This window comes from Megalobrama amblycephala, linkage group LG14 (assembly GCF_018812025.1).
Source record: "Megalobrama amblycephala isolate DHTTF-2021 linkage group LG14, ASM1881202v1, whole genome shotgun sequence".
NCBI classification, from domain to species: Eukaryota; Metazoa; Chordata; class Actinopteri; order Cypriniformes; family Xenocyprididae; genus Megalobrama; species Megalobrama amblycephala.
The window spans coordinates 3938671-3959011 of record NC_063057.1 but is presented as its reverse complement, the minus strand read 5'-3'; the positions used below and the strand labels follow the sequence as shown (position 1 = coordinate 3959011).

The 20341-nt window shown below is 36.8% G+C and overlaps 1 protein-coding gene across 5 annotated transcripts in view; it reads right to left on the bottom strand.

Annotated features, from left to right (window-relative positions):
* dock4b (dedicator of cytokinesis 4b) overlaps positions 1 to 20341 on the bottom strand; it is a 113596-nt gene that overhangs the window by 13706 nt on the left and 79549 nt on the right. For 3 of the 5 annotated variants that reach the window (XM_048156240.1, XM_048156242.1, XM_048156241.1), the window contains exons 30-47: positions 17942 to 18000; positions 17722 to 17870; positions 17537 to 17622; positions 16323 to 16418; positions 14266 to 14326; positions 13761 to 13854; positions 13529 to 13677; positions 12946 to 13032; positions 12443 to 12547; positions 12090 to 12306; positions 10882 to 11084; positions 8283 to 8369; positions 7716 to 7892; positions 4373 to 4456; positions 3648 to 3767; positions 3443 to 3567; positions 1381 to 1501; positions 922 to 1003 (exon numbers count right to left, since the gene is read on the bottom strand). In XM_048156240.1, the coding sequence (XP_048012197.1) occupies positions 922 to 1003; positions 1381 to 1501; positions 3443 to 3567; positions 3648 to 3767; positions 4373 to 4456; positions 7716 to 7892; positions 8283 to 8369; positions 10882 to 11084; positions 12090 to 12306; positions 12443 to 12547; positions 12946 to 13032; positions 13529 to 13677; positions 13761 to 13854; positions 14266 to 14326; positions 16323 to 16418; positions 17537 to 17622; positions 17722 to 17870; positions 17942 to 18000 (2102 nt within the window). The remainder of the gene's footprint in view (positions 1 to 921; positions 1004 to 1380; positions 1502 to 3442; positions 3568 to 3647; positions 3768 to 4372; positions 4457 to 7715; positions 7893 to 8282; positions 8370 to 10881; positions 11085 to 12089; positions 12307 to 12442; positions 12548 to 12945; positions 13033 to 13528; positions 13678 to 13760; positions 13855 to 14265; positions 14327 to 16322; positions 16419 to 17536; positions 17623 to 17721; positions 17871 to 17941; positions 18001 to 20341) is intronic. The other 2 variants (XM_048156243.1, XM_048156244.1) reach the window with 1 other exon arrangement.

The window sequence follows — 20341 nt, the reverse complement described above, 5'->3', positions numbered from 1 at the left end:
TGCTGTTGTAGTGTCAATAAATGACTAAAACGCCATTGCCAGAAAAAAAGTTGCAATGTAAAGAAATTCAAAATTGTTATATAAAGTCACCAATGTGAGATGCATCACACTGTGAAAGACTCAATTCCCAGAAATCGTCTTAGTTACCAGGAAAAAAGGTCGGGAAACACTTCTTTACAGTGTCCTTGTTAAAGTTATTAATATAAATAATGCATAGTTACATGCAAATAACCCTAAACCACACCCTAATCCTAACCCTATAGTAAGTACATGTTTAATTATTATTACTCAGTGCTTAAAATGTATAAATGCACTGCAACACAGACACCTTAAAATGAAGTAAAAATACAATTCGCAATTATAAGAAGTGAAGTCCAAATAGTCGAAAATAAGAAATAAAGTTTAAATTGTGATAAAGTTGCAAATGTGAGATCACAGTCAAATATGAAGACTCAATTATTAGAAATATACTCACAATTATGAGAAAAAATGTCCAATTTGTAATATAACATTGCAAAGGGAGATATGTTGCATTGTGAAATATAAAGGGAAAAAGTCCTCATTGCGAAAAATATAGACGCAATCCATAATGATAAATAAAGTCCAAATTGCGATATAAAGTATCACATTGTGAGTTGTTTATAAATGTTACTAAGGCATCTTGCATCAAACAATTTTGTTTTACATTTACCCCGTCTAACCCTGTCAAAAATTGCTTGATGCAATTATGAAAATGAAGAAAATGCTTGGTCAGTGCATTGCAAGCACACAGTGCCTTGTACATATTTAACATGTGTTCTTGTGTTACTGTGCCGCATCAAAACCTCAGCAGCCTTGAGCTCTATGCCCACATCAAGCTTTTATTTTAAAAGAGCAAAAGGTTTGGAATAGCTGCTCTGAGAGAGAACAGACTCTTCTCACCTCTGGCACTGGACGGAGCTGAGCTGGTCACGTTGGGAGAGGCCGAGTGATTGGAACTGAGACTTGAGGTAGACGGACTTGGCTGAAAAGAGAAGAAACTGTGAGAAACATACAAAAGAGCTCACAGTTTTCTGTACTTTGTTGATGGTCTATAATATTAACAGGTTATAGAACAATCATTCGGTCTGGGATAAAATGATCTGTGCTTCCAGTTTATAATTCACACCTACAAATCCGATTCTCCCAGTGAGAAAAAAGGCATAGCGAGACAGGAAGGATTAAGTGGGATCTGAGAGGGACAGATGAAAACAGAAAGAGGGCAATTATGGAAAAAAAAAGAAGCAGCCAAAAAGAACAAGAAAAAAAGAGGGAGATTAAGAGGAAATATGAAAGGCAGCGAGAGAGAATAGAGGGTGTGTGTATGAGAGTAGTTTTCCAGTGGCGGCCCTGTGCACTCACCTGCATGTTGAAGACTTCATCCGAGCTCTCCGATTGGCCCGTGATGTTGCTCACTTCATTGGACGCCTGCGATGACAGCGAGGATGAAGAGTAGCGGTTGACTGCTGGGTAGCTGAGGGGACTGAATAACATACAATAAAAACACAATAAGAATGACTTTATAACTAGTATAAAATTCTGATGAAAATTAGTGTAGAATTTACTAGAAGATTAGTAAGGTTTCTAATTATGACAGCATAGAAAGATATTAGTCATCAATGAGCCAATATTCTGACATTATCGACATTTGCCAATAATCATGATTGATTGATTCAAAATCAACTCCTGTACACTCAAAAAAATTATTCTAGCTGTTTGCTCAGTTTATTTAAATAAATTTTTTTTTTTTTTTTTTTTATGTGATTGTCATTTTCACTCAATTTAATTAAGTTAAATGAAATGAAATTTGTAAATGTTAACTTAAACCATTTGTGTTGGGACTACATGAATCATTTCTGTTGCATTGACTGAAACTGGGCAGTGGATTTCTAGTTCCCAGCATGCTCTGCATAGGGATAGATCAGGAGAGTAAATGTTGAAATGTTTAATGTTCAGTTATGCTGGACATTTAAAAGAGTTATGTTAAAATTTTTGTGGTTTACCACTATGCTGAAGAGTAAAGCGTGTTGTTAGGTTGTGGGTGGCGACATTAAACTGTCATGTTCATACTACAAGACTATAATAAATCAGTCCAAAATAATTATTTTTTGTTGGAAAAATATAAATCAATTTCATGGAAACGTTGTCTTTAATTTAATTAAGTTCACTCAAATTATTTTTCTGACACAAGAAACTAAATTGATTAAGTTTGTTCAGCAAACTGTTTGTTTAATTGATGTATGAACCTAACTTTATTGTGTGGAAAAGTTTTCAATTAAATTCCATTATGTTCAATGAACAAACCATTTCTTAAAGATTTTACCAATGAATTTTATGTAAAAGTAGACTGGGTAAACCCAACCTGATCTGCCAGCGTTTTGATTTCGCCCGGCAACTCAGTCTGGAAACCCGTACATTCATTTCTACTGCTTCTGTTACACTTTTGCGGGAACCAATCACAGACTGGCTTATCCACCTTGCTCGCTATTGGCGGGTATAACACGATGACGATAGAGAAGCGACAGCAAGCACGACCGTCAATCCAATTCCTTTTAACCTCTCGACGATGCTGAATGACTTCTTTAGTTTAGCAAACAAATCACTCGAGTGGGTGTAAATACCACTCACTTTCATGTTTTTTTTGCACAACCTGCAAAAATCGCTCGATGCCATTGCTGCTTCTGCAAACCGCTGATCAATGCTACAAACTAAACCTGTCTGGAGTTTTCGCGTCACTCTGCAAAGTACGTCACCTGGATCGTTGATCTGATTGGTTGAAGGACTATCCAATTGCGTGAATAATGCTCGTTGATCACGCCTCTTGTGCAGTAGGAAATACATAGCAAACTCCCCAGACCAATGTTCAATTTTAAATTGAGCTTGGTCTGGTGATAGCCAGACAAATGTAAAAGGTTTCCTTTCAAAATTGTTTTCTTGGTCTCATCATTATAATAAATGTTTCATATAAATATTATATTTAGGAATAAGAGTAGCCAAAAAATCTAAAATTGTTTATTATTGTTTTTAAATTGGCTTTTTGACAATTATATCATAATTATACAACAAAATATAATAAAATAAAAACATATTCATTATCAGTATTTCATTCATCCAGTATCACTACTGGTACTACTAACTAATAACTAATGAAATGCACCTACATGTCAACTAACTCTCATTTGGGTATTAGTAGCATATTAGGAGACTGTTAGGGTTCAGGTTAGTAATTTAAGTTGACATGTATTTGCAAAGTTACTTCTAGTCAGTATAATGTCTGTTGGCAGACCATCACAATAAAGTGTTAGCAGATATTAAGCAGACAGTCTACCAATACTAATTAGTTAGTTAACATGTAGGTGCAATGTTAATTATAGTCAAAAGGGGGCCATCAAAATAAAGTGTTACCCCGAAAAGAGTTTCTCACCTGCGGCGTGACACCACACGCGCTCCTCCCTCTGGATTCATTATATTGGGCGCTGAGTTTCTTCCGGCTCGAGGGCTTCCGTTGGTGAAGTGGATTGGGCTGGCTCGCACATAGGCCGGAAATTCCTTCAGGGCATGGGAAAGCGAGAAAGATGAGCGCACAAGGAACGGATTGGGAACCCGACTGTAGCAACTCTGATATGTACCTGTATGCCGAGGCTGGATTTCATGAGATGAAACTGATCCACCAGTTTCTTGTGCAGGGGTCGCATGTCTTGAGGTACAAACTTCTCATGCACAGTCAAACCAAACTCCAGTATGTGAGCCTGAAGGAGAAACGATGAGTCTTTAAAGACAGTGGTACTCATAATGTAAGTTGATGCATATAAATAGAATATTAAGTGCTAAATAATGTAGGGAGGAGACTTGATTTTACCTATTATTGATTCATATTTTTTCCTGCCCACTTGGGCTTGATTACATCAGCAAAAGTCGCTACATTTTGATTGAAAATTATAGATAAAAAAAAAAATGTTTTTAATCTCTTACTGACAAATCAAGATCAATAAGATGAAAGCAGCAAACAGCATCCATTTATCTTACATTGTCTTTAAAACAGCTTGCTTCATAATTAAATGATCAGCAAAATATTTTTCCCCTTTCAGTCTTTAAAAGTTCACTTTCATGCTTGTATCTGGCTTATATCCATGGTTACTGTCTAGACATCAGCATCATGTGCTCAGCTCTGGAGAGTTTCTGGTTACTAAGCAGCACGAGCATGAAGGGAAGAAGTGAGACCTACAGAAACCGAGCTCGTTCGTAACGGCTAAATCCCAAAATCAGTGGAGAAACAGACATAAATGATGACCATATAACATCATAAATGTGTGTGAAATCTGGTGTAGATTAGATTTGGTTTCTAGAGACGAACCTGCTCAAACATGAGCTCTCGGAGACGACCAATTTTGTCTCCATCTTCGGGGTGATTCATGATGTAGTCCTTCACGAAGAACGCCTGTGAGAAACACAAAATTGCGCTGTTTAACCACAATACATTGTCTCTCGCCAGCCTCCGCACATTTTTGGTGCGAGTTACAATTACCTTGACGTCCTCAGCAAACAATATCATGCATAGTTTCACAGATTAGTCAAATCATAACTTGATTCACTTTCTGTTTTTCAGTTATATAAGGAATGAAACGCTGCAGCCAAAATAAGTGCAAAAATATGAGCTTAATAAAAACATGCATGTCCTCAGAACTTCTAAGGAAAAGGGGGAAGGAGAGAGAGCAGACGGTGTATCTGTATCCGATCTGTTTCAAGGACGATGGGCTGGTATCTCCAAAGAGACAGTAGGAGTGCAGAAGCTTCAGGAGGGAAACTTTCAGACTTCAAAGATTCCACCATGCAGATTTTTCCATTGCCCTGAACATGACATTTGGCCTCAACGCCAGCAGAATGCCACCAGCAGACACACAATTTAATTGCAGATGCACGCTATGCCTGCCGATCACTGAAGGTGTTCACACTGACAGTGATTTTTAGCGACAAAGCGACCAAAATATTTGAGTCATGGGATCTTTTGAGAAATGTCTGCGAGTGTTTAGGAAGGGAATGAAATTAAATCTTACTAACACAAATTTCGTCGTAAGTATGGTATTTATTTGGATGTTTACATTTGATTCTGAATGAGTTTGATGGTGCTCCGTGGCTAAAGCTAACATTACACACTGTTGGAGAGATTTATAAAGAATGAAGTTGTGTTTATGAATTATACAGACTGCAAGTGTTTAATAATGAAAATAACGACAGTCTTGTCTCCGTGAATACAGTAAGAAACGATGGTAACTTTAACCACATTTAACAGTACATTAGCAACATGCTAACGAAACATTTAGAAAGACAATTTACAAATATCACTAAAAATATCATGTTATCATGGATCATGTCAGTTATTATTGCTCCATCTGCCATTTTTCGCTGTTGTCCTTGCTTGCTTACCTAGTCTGATGATTCAGCTGTGCACAGATCCAGATGTTAATACTGGCTGCCCTTGTGTAATGCCTTGAACATGAGCTGGCATATGCAAATATTGGGGGCGTACATATTAATGATCCCGACTGTTACGTAACAGTCGGTGTTATGTTGAGATTTGCCTGTTTTTCGGAGGTCTTTTAAACAAATGAGATTTACATAAGGAGGAGGAAACAATGGTTTTTGAGACTCACTGTATGTCATTTCCATGTACTGAACTCTTGTTATTCAACTATGCCGAGGTAAATTCAATTTTTAATTCTAGGGCACCTTTAATATACTTTAAAATATAATTTTTTTTTTTTTTTTTTTCTGTAATGCAAAGCTGAATTTTCATCAGCCATTACTCCGGATTTTTGTGTCACATAATCCTTCAGAAATCATTCTAATATGCTGATTTGATACTCAGTTATTATTAAGTTGGAAACAGTTGTGTTGCTTAATATTTTTTGGAAACTGTGATACTTTTTTCAGGATTCATTGATGAATAAATAGTTAAAAAGAACAGCATTTATTCAAAATAGAAATATTTTCTAACAATATAAATCATTACTATCACTTTTTATCAATCAATGAAAAGTGCAGATTTATGCCAAGCGATTGCTAATGAACTCAAAATGATGAATAATTACAATGTCTACTTTATGGCCTTTATATAAAATGTTTTAGACAGTTGTAAGAATCTGAAGGATGAGCCCGCAATTGTGTAGACATTTCAAAATAAGAGTCCAGGTGTATTTCAGGCTTGTTTATAATTAAAAGTCACATGCTAAGTTAGTAAGTTGTCTTAATTTAAGGCCTGTTTTTGTTAATAAACTATACTTTAAAAAATAATTAATTAACCCTGAATTTTTTGTGGCTTCAGTCATAGCTGAGATACTCTTTTAAAGCTGGCAGCATTAACAGTTTACATATCGAAATATATATCGTTATCGATCAATATGGTAAAAAATTATCGAGATTACATTTTTGCCATATCGCCCTAGCCCTAGCTTCCACCAGACTGCCTTCTGTATTTAACTTACAAAAAAGACGTAACTTACGTCGCATCACGGCGTAGGGCGTAGTGTAAGCGTTATAAACTGCGTGAGGCGTTGCACTTTCTTGGTAATTTGAATTTTACGATCTCTTTATGAACTTTTTGAAGTGTCAAAGTTTCAATTGTCTATGGAGGCACAGAAAGCGCTCAGATTTCATCAAAAAGATCTTCATTTGCATTCTGAACATGAACAAAAGTCTTGAGAGTATGGAACGACATGAGGGTGAGTAATTAATGACAGAATTTTCATTTTTGGGTGAACTAACCCTTTAACATCAAGCGCTATGAGAAGATATAATTGTGTCTACCTGCTATGCCAGCAGACAAACACCATTTGAATGTAATGAACAATTACAGGTGTACTTGTGAATTGTTTTTGCGAGAATTTGATGAATGGAATAAACATACCCCTGCCTTACTAAAACAAATCTCTCTCAGCTTCTGAAGATGACGCAGATGTCAAGAAAGTTTGAAAACTGCCAATTAAGAGCCAGATCTTGTAAATGAGAGGAATTTCAGAGTGGAATTTCCTTGAGGGCTGACCTTAAAGTGCAGAAACGCAAGCAAATATTAATGCCAACAGCTGGAACGCTCAATAAACAACTAATTGGAAATGCTGTCATGTTTGCGATCCAAATGCATTAACTGCTGCTCATCCCAGACCTTTCGCCTCAGGACGCTCGACGGAGGGCGTTATCTGAACAGCCTACATGAAAATAATTTAACACTAATGTACTTTCTGGAACATGTACAAACACAAACCTCACCTGTATACAGTCGACTCTCCTCTTTATAGCTGCTCTCCAAGTCTATCAAGGTAAATACTGCAGTGACACTAAAACGAGGTTGCTATGCAACAAGCGTTCATACAATCTGAAAAGATCTGTTGTATTCGCACAGCATATAACTTCTTTGAGATACTATATATTTTTACATGATTTCACAAGGGGAATGATTCTTCTGCTGTTTCTGTAGTTCTTTCGTACAAGCTAAACGTGCGTTAGAAATCCGAACGTATTCCAGAATTCCCTTCGGTCATCTGAAGGCTCTGTGTTCTCTGACAGAGGACACAGAGAGACAACCATGAAAGAGTATGTATACATTTTTAAAATGTGAGGTGATCTTGCATCAGTGGGGACTTGGAATACATATAATATACAGTGAATTAGTGCTATATAACTGAAAAGACAAGAAAACGAACCTCTTGATAGCGAGCGAGACCTCCGTTGACAGCGGCGTCGATGACTCCGTTGAGACACATGGTCAAGGGATTGATGTTCTGCATCTGCCGGGTTTGACACTGCGTAATCAACGTCCGCAACTGCAAGTTCTTGTTCTCGATAACCTCAATAGCATTCTCCAGTGGACTCACCTCCACCTGGGGCCGTCAAGAAACAATGGTTGAAAAAAGCTTTCATGCAATGCTTGGTGAACTTCAGAAGGGCACCAAATTAATTTGTAAGGCTGAAGCTTCTAGCTTTGTTTTTTGTGATTTTTATTGATTTCCTTTTTTAAATCCAATAAACATTATGCAGAACCATTTTTTTTTTCTTTTTGACATACACTACCATTCAAAAGTCCATCAACACCCTCCAAAGCTTGTGCAGTCCTATACCTCTTCATGGTACTTAATACAAGATTGCACACACACACACACAATATAAGCATTCGGTCTGCATTTGCGTACTTGCTAGAGTTTGTCTCTGTCCTTAATGAGTTGAGTGTGAGAATCATACAAAAGGAAGAGTTAAAAGGGAGATCTCCTTACCAGTTCCCTCCTCTCCACTTCAAACCAGCGGGAGATGCCTGGGAGACTCTGTACAAGTGTTAATGTCGTTCTTTCTACCCACAGGCTCTGAAATTCAAAAGCAAATGCTCACTGACACAGTTCAAACTGTCAGAGAAAGTCCAAGAGATCCCATATGGCAAAGCAGCTACAGCATATTCCAATGAATGAGTGACTTTCCTCCTCCTTCAGTATGTATAATACATATCATTTAATCTACACTTCTCAGCAACATAGTCTGCTTATCAAGCCACACTGCTCCACATATTAAATTTCACATTCATAAATTCATTTCCCATCCAGCACAGCCTGAGAATTAACCTGAGCTGGCGCATGTATAACGGAGGAAGCTCTGTAAGAACTTCAGATGCTTGATTGTGATATTCAAAACCACCTCAGTCCAATATAATCGTATCATCTGGATAGCGTCTCAGCCGAAGTTTACCTCTAAATGAGATTTTCAGACATTATTACTGGGCGGTAAGTGGACCGGGGTGGTGAGTACCCCCGGTGTCTCTGAAAATATAATATCTGGCAGGCTAAACAGTTTATTTCAAACACGGCAACCACCGGAGGTCGGGGGAAATCTAACCCCCGCGGTGGATCGAATCCATGCCGAGGCTGTGATTGTCTAGGCTGGATATATTGAGTGAGAGGGGAAGGGAAATGATATTTGGAAGGAGCGGGTCTCTCAGCCCCTAAAACTTTAATTAGCCTCTCTGGACCGAGGCTGTGAATAATGCAGCATGTGAGAGAACACCTGAGCTCTACACACACACAATGGCTGCCAGACGCTAGAAGTGAAGGAATGAATACACAAGAGAGAAGAGGAAGAGTGAAACGCAAGAGATGACGGGGAAAAAAAAAAAAAATGGCATAAAAGACGGAATAGTTCATCCCAGAATGAAAACTCACTCCAGTGACTTTTCTCTACCATCCACGCATTTTGAATGTAATGGTCGTTTTTGCTCATGCATTCAAGCTTGTGGTAAACAGGTGGTAAACTCTCTGATTCAACGATCCACTTGCTGCAGTTAACAGTACACTAGAGGTCTGTTTATCACACAAAGCACTCATATACCTCAAGAACAATTGAAATATAGTCATTTTAATAATTTTCATGGTACTTTTATGGTCATTTCGTATCTTATATTGAAGCATGAAAGCTCCAGCCTTGTAAGCTATTCGTTTGGGATGTACACTCAGGATGTTGGGGTTTCCAGAGACCCCAGACAAAGTGTGATTTTGTAAAATAATAATAATGTAAAACTTTTTTTTTTTTTTTTAACAAATGTAATATCACTAACTTTATTAAAATTTATATAAGTTTAAAAATATTTTTTTTAAATAGGTTTATATAAAAAATAAAAATTCACTTTAAAAAAAGATCCACATTTCTCATTTTAGATAACATGGACAGTGTGCCATGGTTTAATGGAAGTTTGCCTCCATCAACTGGAGAACAAAAACTTTTACAATTAAAATAACATGAAATTTCAACTACAGCCAGAAGATGGCTTCAATGCATTACTCAATGGCTAATTTGCCATTTCCTCATGGATATACATCTTTTCAGAAGTTTTTTTTATTTACATTTATGTTTAGACATTAAAAAATAATTGTGCCATCAGGAATGTGTTGTGGTATCGCCCCTTCATTTTCTGTGTTTTCTACGGAAGAGGATTAGGGCCAAGCAATAATAAAAAAATAAAACCATCTCGAGATTAAAGTTGTTAAATTTCGAGAAAAAAGTCGAGATAAAATGTTTAGAATAAAGTCATAAAGTCATTCTAAGTCATAGAATAAAGAGTCGTTAAATTATGAGAACAAATTCGTAATTTAACAAAATTTAACGACTTTTTTCTCATAATTTAATGAGTTTATTCACATTTTATCTCGACTTTTTTTTTTTTCGAAATTTAACGTCATTTTTCTCATAATTTAACGAATTTGTTCTCGCAATTTAACGACTTTTTTCTCGTAATTTAATGACTTTATTCTCAACATTTTATCTCAACTTTTTTTCTCGAAATTTAACGACTTTCTTCTCATAATTAAATGACTTTATTCTCAACATTTTATCTCAACTTTTTTCTCGAAATTTAACAACTTTAATCTCGAGATGGTTTTATTTTTTTATTATTGCTTGGCCCTAATCCTCTTCCGTAGTTTTCAGCATTGTAACTGATTTTTTTTTTGTTTGTTTGTTTTTGACAAATTATATAACAAAAAGCATTTTTTTTATATATATATTTTTTTTGGCTGATTTAGCTTTTTATTTGACAAATATAAAAAAGGATCAAATTTTTTAATTTAAGTATCAACCACAACTTAAAGTCTCATGCCATTTAGATGAAGGGAACATTTTTTTTATTTTTTATTTCAGACCTCAAATACATTACAAGGGTTCATTGAAACTGCATGGAAAAAAGCAACCAGCACATTCTTCTTCTTCTTCAAAAAAAAGAGAGTCATACAGATTTATAATGATATAAAGGTCAATAAATAATGACAGAACTAAATGATGACAGAATTTCTTGGCAGAACCATTCATTTTAAGACACTGCAGCCACTAACTCACCTTAAACTCATTCTCTTTGTCTTTGGTACCCTTGTGAAACGGCCGGTCGTAACGAAACCTCCAGATGTGGTTGACCTTATAGAAGCTCTTGATGTTGTCAGGGACACCGTCACGTTGCAGGACGTCCTGGCTGTCTGGGATTGGTGTGACAGCATAGATCTGCAGATCTGCATGAAAGTTCGTCAGGGAACGTGCAATGTCATCTGAACACAAACGCATTTGAATAACTTTATATATATTATATATAATGTGTAACTTAAATGAAAATGTTCAATAACAGATTTTGCTGTGGTATCTCTTATTTCACACCCAGTCCAAATGCAGACCACACAGTAGGAAATCCTCCTCCACAAATGTTTAAATACACAAAATCTTTCGCCTTACAGACATGAGGTCTCATCAGCACATAAATATGAATCAAACAGGGCAGACGTCCAGGAAGGCCAATGATTAATCGCCGGCTTGGATAACAAAACGCTGTGCTCATGTAGTTTGACCGGCCCTGTCTGCTCTAATTGTGCTGAAGAGAACGTCACATATTCACTGAGCGCCTGGCCTACAGGTACATGTCTCATCAGTTGAACAAACGCTCTCCTGTGACCCGCTGTCTCCACGCCTGATATGCGCTCTGAGAGGGAGGGGATCGATTTTCATCCACGTGGACGTGTATTTAGAGCGGGCATCTCTGGCCTTGTGCTTGTTATGAAAAACCTTTTTGTAGTAAGGCCACCCACTGTAACTATCGCGCAGAGAAAAGTGGTTTCTGGGTTACTACGCTGCATTTTTAATTTTATAAATTATAAAATGGTTATGGGAGTGTGCTCAGAGTGTGAATTATTACTAACATCCTCATCATGAAATCTATTTTACATTAGAGTGTCACATTTACATCCAAATGCTGATTTAATTCACACCAAATGGAATTCAAACCCCAAAATTTGACCATAAGCTGCTTAAATCATCAAGATTCTGCCAGATTTACTGAATGGAAACAGTCTGTATTGAACGCTAAAGTTGAATACTTTGTGTTAGGGGATTGTTCAAATTCATAACTCTAAGTATGAACAATAGTAATGGTGACAAATGCATACATACCGCTAATAGTAAAATTAGTAATCAGTTATTAAGGGCACATTAATGTGACTAATGAGAAATTAGAACAACAACTACACAATGCAAGAGAACAACTCTTCAAAAAAAAAGTGAACCTGCAAGCATAAGAGTCTGAGTTGGCATGCAAGTATGTGAGTGACCAGGAAAGACAAGAGATGTCTGGAGGATACATTGGGCTTCAGCCTGGTAGATGGTCTGGTCAGGCTGGTTGGCGTGTTGCATTGCGATGGCATGAGGGAACTCATTGAGCATGCGCTGCTGGAACGCCTCCAGACGCTCGTAGTCATGACCACGGCACACAAACTCCTTATTCTGTCCAACACACACACACACACCCATATTACACACACACCCATACACACATTCTGGTTAATACTGACACCAAGTGGACTTCAGAGATACTGTCAGTGACGTCTAATATACTGCAGGATGTCAGGATGGCACATACCCGTAGAAAGAAGGGGAACTTTTTGCCGTAGAAGCCCACTCTGAAGAACTCTGGCTCCAGCCGCTGTTGGTCCATTATTTTATCGTAAAATGAAGCTTCCATCATCTGTGATTTGCAGTTATATTATTAGCAAAAATTATGCTATGTAAATATCTGGGGGGTCGGTTAAAAGAGCCATATTCTACACATTTGCAGCATTAAATTAACAAAAAAATAGAAAGTTTTTTGCACGAAAAATGTAATAATTTAACCAAAAAAGTAATAATTTAAATTGTAGATGACCATTTATGCATTCTCTCTGAAACTTTGACTTAAACACAGTTTTTTGTACCTTTAAGAGTTATGTAAATGACCTCTGTTATGATTAGCTAACATTTTTTTTTTTTTTGCATGTGTAAATGTGGGTGGTCTTATGTTGATGAGACTGCTTTCCCTGATATGACCCCTTTAAGAACTGGCAAAATGCAAAGAACTGTCATATCACATGAAAAGTTGTAACTCACCCTCATTTTGCTGAGGTTTCTGTAATCGTAGTAGGATTCGTACTGGTCCGCTAACTCTCTGCACAGGATGATGCCATTCTCCCAACACTGAGGTGGTAGAGAGGTGTAGTTTATTTCACATGCAGTTTGATAATTCACCAGTAGGAGCCACTAGAGTATCATCAACACTTTGAGGACCAAGGACATGGTTAAATATTCAAGATTTGGAGGAATCAAATGTAAAATATTTGCTGGCTGTTTTAACTTCAATGCCTGGCCCACATCAATTAAATTAAATTATGTTTAAAAGTGTATAAATAAATATTGAGCATAAAAATATATAGTAGTATTTTTGTTTAAAAAAAAAAAATACAATATTTATACAATTATTGCGATACAAACTGAAAATACAGGAAACATGTACAAAAAAAATAATGTCATTATTTTAATTTTTTTTAAACTTTGATTCTGGGTCTTTATTCATAATATCTGGCCTAAACTGTTTATCCCCAAGAGCGGGCTCAGAGGAGCTATTTGAGGAGAAACCAAAGGGGCCTGGAAACGTGACACAAAAACAAGGGGAGAGACGGTAGAAAATTCGCACCTTTCCACGGTCAAAGTTCTGGATGATGGTGAGATGCAGGTACTCCTTCCTCTGCCACTCGCTCTGCATCGGGTAACTCAGAAACTCCCGCAGGGGCCTCTCAGACCATTCCAGAAGCTCGTCGTAGAGCAGAAGTGTATACGAGGCCTCTGCACACACATATACACGTCATGAAAATACATCTGATAACTGTAGCTTCAATCTACTTCTGGTTCAAGTCATGCTTGGGTACCTGTGTAGTTCTGTGCTTTCAGATGCAGGTCATACAGCTTGTGAATGTAGCGGATGTACATTTCCTCTTTATTCAGCTCCGTTTTGTAGAAGTTCTGAAGAAAAGGGACAAATAGTGGATATTGAAGTGCTTTAAAGTGCTTTTCAGCACTGATTTTCAGTGTCGTTCTGGTTGCTATGAACGGATTCATATGGCTAAACCAAGGAGACTTGGAGGAGAAGAGCAGAATGCAGGAAATCACTCCAGCACTAGGTCGTCCATAATAGCCCTCAGCAGTGAAAAGACTTTAGTGTTTCCGGCGTGAATTAAAGTGCTAAATCACTTCCCTTGTTAACACTCCAGGCTTGAATTAAGCGCCAAACTGACACCATTCACAAAACATCTCATCTAAGAGACAAACACAAAACAGACCACCAGCTCGTCTAAACCTGTAGGCACAGGGTGAATAATACTGACATCAAGGGACAAGGAATGGCACAAAAAGTTATTTAAAAAAACAACATACCAGCAGACTGACTGTACAGCCAATCTTTTTTCCATCCACTTCTCCCAACTTCATACAGTCTCTGTAAAACGGAAAGAGTGTTTATCCATACGGCAAAAGTAGTGACTAGGGTAAAAAAGCATCATGACACTGAAGAATTTAATCATTTTATACATGGGAAGAACTTTAGGTTAGGTCGAAATTAACTCCAAAGTTTAACGCATATTTTCATTTTCTTTCCCCACAAATACAGAATTGGCAAGTAAATATATTTCAAGCACTGATAAGTGTTTCCACAAATCAATGCACAGCTTTTTTTGAAAGCACAAGAACTATTTACACTACCATTCAAAAGTTTCGGGTCAGTACGATTTTTTTTAAAGGAAATAAATACTGTTATTCAGCAAGGATGCATTAAAGGTGCAGTAAGCAATTTCTGAGAAACGCTTTTAAAAGTGGATTGGACTGAGCACCAAAACACACTTAAAGCCAATAAGCAAATTTATGTCTTTATGGTCACTTACAAAAAAATGGTTACACTTTATTTTGATGGTCCACTTTTGACATTCTACTAACTATAAGTAACCTTGCAACTACAGTGGCATGAAAAAGTATGTGAACCCCTTGCAGAATCTGTGAAAATGACAATTATTTTAATAAAATAAGAGGGATAATAAAAAATGCATGTTATTTTTTGTTTAGTACTGTCCTGAGTAAGATATTTTACATAAAAGATGTTTGCATTTAGTTCACAAGACAAAACAATAGCTGAATTTATTAAAATAACCCCATTCATAAGTATTGATTCTCAATACTGTGTGTGGTTACCTGATGATCCACGACTGGTTTTTTTGTTTTGTGATGGTTGTTCATGAGTCTCTTGTTTGTCCTGAGCAGTTAAACTGAGCTCTGTTCTTCAGAAAATTCCTCCAGGTCCTGCAGATTCATCAGTTTTCAAGCATTTTTGCATATTTGAACCCTTTCCAGCAGTGGCTGTAGGATTTTGAGATCTGTGTTTTCATACTGAGGACAATTGAGGAACTCAAACTCAACTATTAAAAAAGGTTCAAACATTCACAGATGCTCCAGAAGGAAACACGATGCATTAAGAGTCAGGGTGTGAAAACTTTTGAACAGGATGAAGATGTCACAATTTTTCTTATTTTGTTTAAATATCATTGTTTTTCATTTAGTACTGCCCTTCGGAACCAACAGAATATACTTGCATGTTTCCCAGCAGAAAAATTAAGTACAATTTACCTTGATATTTGAATTCAAAAGTTTTCACCCCTCGGCTCTTAATGCATCGTGTTTCCTTCTGGAGCATCAGTGAATGTTTGAACCTTTTTTAATAGTTGAGTTTGAGTCCCTCAATTGTCCTCAGTGTGAAAAGATGAATCTCAAAATCCTACAGCCACTGCTGGAAAGGGTTCAAATATGCAAAAATGCTTGAAAACTGATGAATCTGCAGGAGCTGGAGGAATTTTCTGAAGAACAGAGCTCAGTTTAACTGCTCAGAACAAACAAGAGACTCATGAACAACCATCACAAAACAAAACAAAAACAGTCGTGGATCATCAGGTAACTACACACAGTATTGAGAATCAATGGTTTGCATACTTATGAATGGGGTTATTTGAATAAATTCAGCTATTGTTTTGTCTTGTGAACTAAATGCAAACATCTTTTATGTAAAATATCTTACTCAGGACAGTACTACACAAAAAAACACATGCATTTTTTTTATTATCCCTCTTATTTTATTAAAATAATTGTCATTTTCACAGATTCTGCAAGGGGTTCACATACTTTTTCATGCCACTGTACATGTCAACTAACTCTCATTAGAGTATTAGTTGAGTGTAGGAGACTGTTAGGTTAGGATAAGGTGTAAATAGAATAAGTTGACATTTAGATGCAAAATGACTTAAGTCAGTAGAGTGTCTACAGTGGACCATTGAAATAAAAAAAACTTATTAACCCCAAACTTTTGAAGAAAGTACTTTTGTACTTATTTAAATCTCAGGTTTTTCTCTGGCTACATTCTCAAACTGCTGTGTGCATCTGCTCCGTGTCACCTGTAGTCCAGCAGTCGCTCCATCAGCCGTGTGACCGTGGCTATGAGGGATATCCCGCTCTCCCTCCACGTCTCCCTTTCGATCTTCTTCAATAGACTGACAGAGAAAACAAACACAACAGACAACGAGTCATACTGCTGCCCACCACATGACCCATTCATGCCCTGCACACTCACACAGGCACACAGCTGTCCAGCAGAACAGTGATTAGTGCTAATCTTACCTAGGATATGGACCGAACAGAGGAATTCTAGTCCAGAGCAGCATAAACAGAACAAATTCATATTAATAGATTAATGTCAATAACATCCACTCAAACTCAGTTAGTATAGTTAGTACGGTTAGTAGAAAGAAGAAAAATGAAGAGAGATGCACAATTTAATCAATATAAACTAACATGTAATCCTTAAATCTCACTGCAGAACATACTTTTAATTTAACCTCAAAAAAGACATTTCTTTATTACAAAAAAAATATATTACATAGCATATAAAAGACAAAACAGCCAATATGTATTCATTATATATTATACTATTTCATTTATTATATATTTATTCACTCGTAATATTTAAAATATAATTAATATATCATTAAAATGTATAATATAATATAATATAATATAATATATGTAGCTTGGAAACTGTAAACAGCCTACAGTTCAAATCTTTTTAATACTTTTAATAAATGTATTTATTGAACATGGGTGTCTTTAAATATACTGTAAAAGCAATAAGCAATAAGCCACCTGAGGCCTACTGATGTATTATTTATATAACATACATGATGATATGCATAAAAGTGACCCTTCATGAACAAAAAAACATGAGATATATTTCATATTCAAGGATGGAAGACTGCAGAATTGCAACTTTAAACACCAATAAAAACACAACAAACTTATATATCCATTTTACTACCACTACCATAATCTATAATGAAATCTGACCCCATCCAATGTTAAAAATGTGCATAAATTTAAATTTAGATGAACACTTTCACAAACACTTTTTCCACTGACACACACAAACACACAGCTGCAAAAACCACACATGAACAGAATTACAGGTCACCAGCACACAGATGAGTGAGATCTGACTTGTATAAATACTTACCATCTCATTGTTTTGCTCTAACATTTTCTCAAAGCTGAAGTTCAGCCCATAAATGACTATACCTGCTTATCTGTTTATTTGTGTATGTTTCCTCTCACTCACATGCTATTGAAGAGCTCTCTGTACGTTTCATCTCCTTTTCCCTCTGACATGAGGCTGTCCAGCTTGTCAATAAGTTTTGCTTCCACCTATTACAAATAATGAAAATTATGTCAGACATATTTCATATGCTCTGGAGTCAGATAACTGCATGGCCAATAAGTGACCAGAAGGGGGCACTGGGTGACCTGTTTGAAGTTGCCGCTTCTGCGCTGCTCCCAGTCCATCATGTCGTGAAAGATTGGGATCATCACGTTCCTCAGGTCCGGCTGAGGCACCAGTGTCACCTCCAGGAATGGGCCAATCATTGCTGGGATGAAGTTCAGCTTGTGCTCTCCTGTACAATAAGAAAGTTTAGTCTCCCATAAGAAGAGAAGTAAAGCTTTCAGATAACTGGGGATGTCCTACCTAAATTCTGCCACATGCTGAAAATCTCACATCCCATCATGACACGCATGTCTCCGTACCTGAACACAAACAAAGCGCAAAATGCTGGTTAGATAAGTCGTTCTATGTCAGTTTAGTGTTCGAAATATAACAGACATTTGTAGGCCGACTTCCTGAAGAACGCAAACACTGTAGCCGCATCTGAAAACAAGTACTGTCCAAGTTTGTACTGCATTTGATAAAGAACCCACTTCTTGACCGGTAATCAAGTATGCAAGTGTGCGAGCACAAACACAATCCATAAATACTGTACTACATCCATCATGTTGGCAACAACAACCCTGATTATAAGACAACCCCCCTTTTTTTCAAGAGAAGAAGACTTTAAGACCAAATCTTGTATTTTATAAAGAAAAATTTAATTTATGCTTTTATTTGAAAAAAAAAAAAAAATTGCATATTTTTCATATTTTAATTTGTTTGTATTAAAAAGTATGTAATATAAGTCTCTGGTGTCCCCAGAATGTGTCTGTGAAGTTTCAGCGCAAAATACCCCACAGATCATTTATTATAGCATGACAAATTTCTTTCCAGAAGAGGGCGGAGCTTTAGCAGCTCACGCTTTGATTGCTCAACAACAAAGCTGGAGAATCTCACGCAGCCAAAATGATGATTGTCAGTAATGGTGTTCAGCCTTACATTGTTCAAACCGGAGTCGACACTGATGGAAAGTCTCAGGAAGAAGTTACAACTTTTAGAATGAAACTGGACATTTCTGAATGGTTAGTGGATACATTTATGCAGTTGCTGTGGAGTTGATTCAACTCATCGACTAGCATGTGCCGTCATGTTAATCTTTTGTGCAAATCCAGCATTGAATTGACCCTCGTTTGTGAAGCAGTCCGGTGTCAAATGGCGGCATGTCAACAACACTCTACTACAACAACTCTTCCTATAGACCAATTTGGTGTTTGCAAACAGTGATGACGTTTTTTATGGGCGGAGCCTACATGGTTGCAGAAAATGACAGTTGAGCAGTAGCAGTCTATGGAAGCCACGAAATAAAAGAATAAAAAAAAGTTAATTTCGAGTTTATATCTCACAATTCTGACTTTTATTTCTCGCAAACCTGAGTTTATATCTCACATTTCTTACAAAGAAAAACAGAATTGTGAGATATAATCGTTATCCTGTAACTCGTTATACTCGTTTTCTGAATTGCAATTTATCCCGCAATTCTGACTTTTTTCCCCTCAGAATTGTGAAATAAACTCACAATTGCGAGTTATAATGGCCGAACTGGGAGTCATAAACACGCAAATGCAAGAAAAAAAGTCAGAATTGTGAAATAAAAATTTTATAGACTATGTTTAAAAGTTATCTAAGTAAAATGTTATAGGTTTAAATATTATTTCATGCTGTAACTGCTATGTATGTATGTCCTCTGAACTGCATATGTGAATATTGTAATAATATGTAGACTTACTATTTACATCAAATTCCTGCTTTAATAGTAGACTAATCCTTGCAGGTGTCATCAGTGCAGTCTGTGAAACGTCTCCATTTAGCTTCAAAGGACGTTTTCAACGATGGTTTTCTTTAAAAATGAAGACTATATTTTTTTGCATTCCGATTCCAACATCCAGAGGCACAACAAAACGTTTTTCTCTTATTCTGTGGATTTTGCACATTTTCCTCCAATTGCTACCGCTATTTTTCTGCAACCACTATGCGCGCGCAGCTGCAAGTGACGTAATTGTGACGTCTGCTCTTTGTGAGGTCTATTCTCTAAAGCAGCCCAACATGGCCTCACCCCCTTGTCACTAACCCAGGAAGAAGCTCACTGTAGTCCCTACCAGCTATGTGTTGTAGTTCTAAAACAGAATTCTTTAAAGGTGCCCTAGATTATGTTTTTAAAAGATGTAATATAAGTCTAAGGTGTCCCTTGAATGTGTCTGTGAAGTTTCAGATCAGATTTTTTTTTATTAATTTTTTTAACTGCCTATTTTGGGGCATCATTATAAACGCGCCGATTTTATGCTGCGGCCCCTTTAAATCCCGTGGTCCACGCCCATAGAGCTTGCGCTTGCCTTGAACTGTGCCTTAAAGTTTACACAGCTAATATAACCCTCAAATGGATCTTTACAAAGTGTTCGTCATGCATGAGGCATGCATGCGTCGGATTATTTGAGTATTGTATACTGTTATATTGTTTACTTCTGATTTTGATAGTGCTCCGTGGCTAACGGCTAATGCTACTCTGTTGGAGAGATTTATAAAGAATGAAGTTGTGTTTATGCATTATACAGACTGCAAGTGTTTAAAAATGAAAATAGCGATGACTCTCTTGTCTCCGTGAATACAGTAATAACCGATGGTAACTTTAACCACATTTAACAGTACATTAGCAACATGCTAACG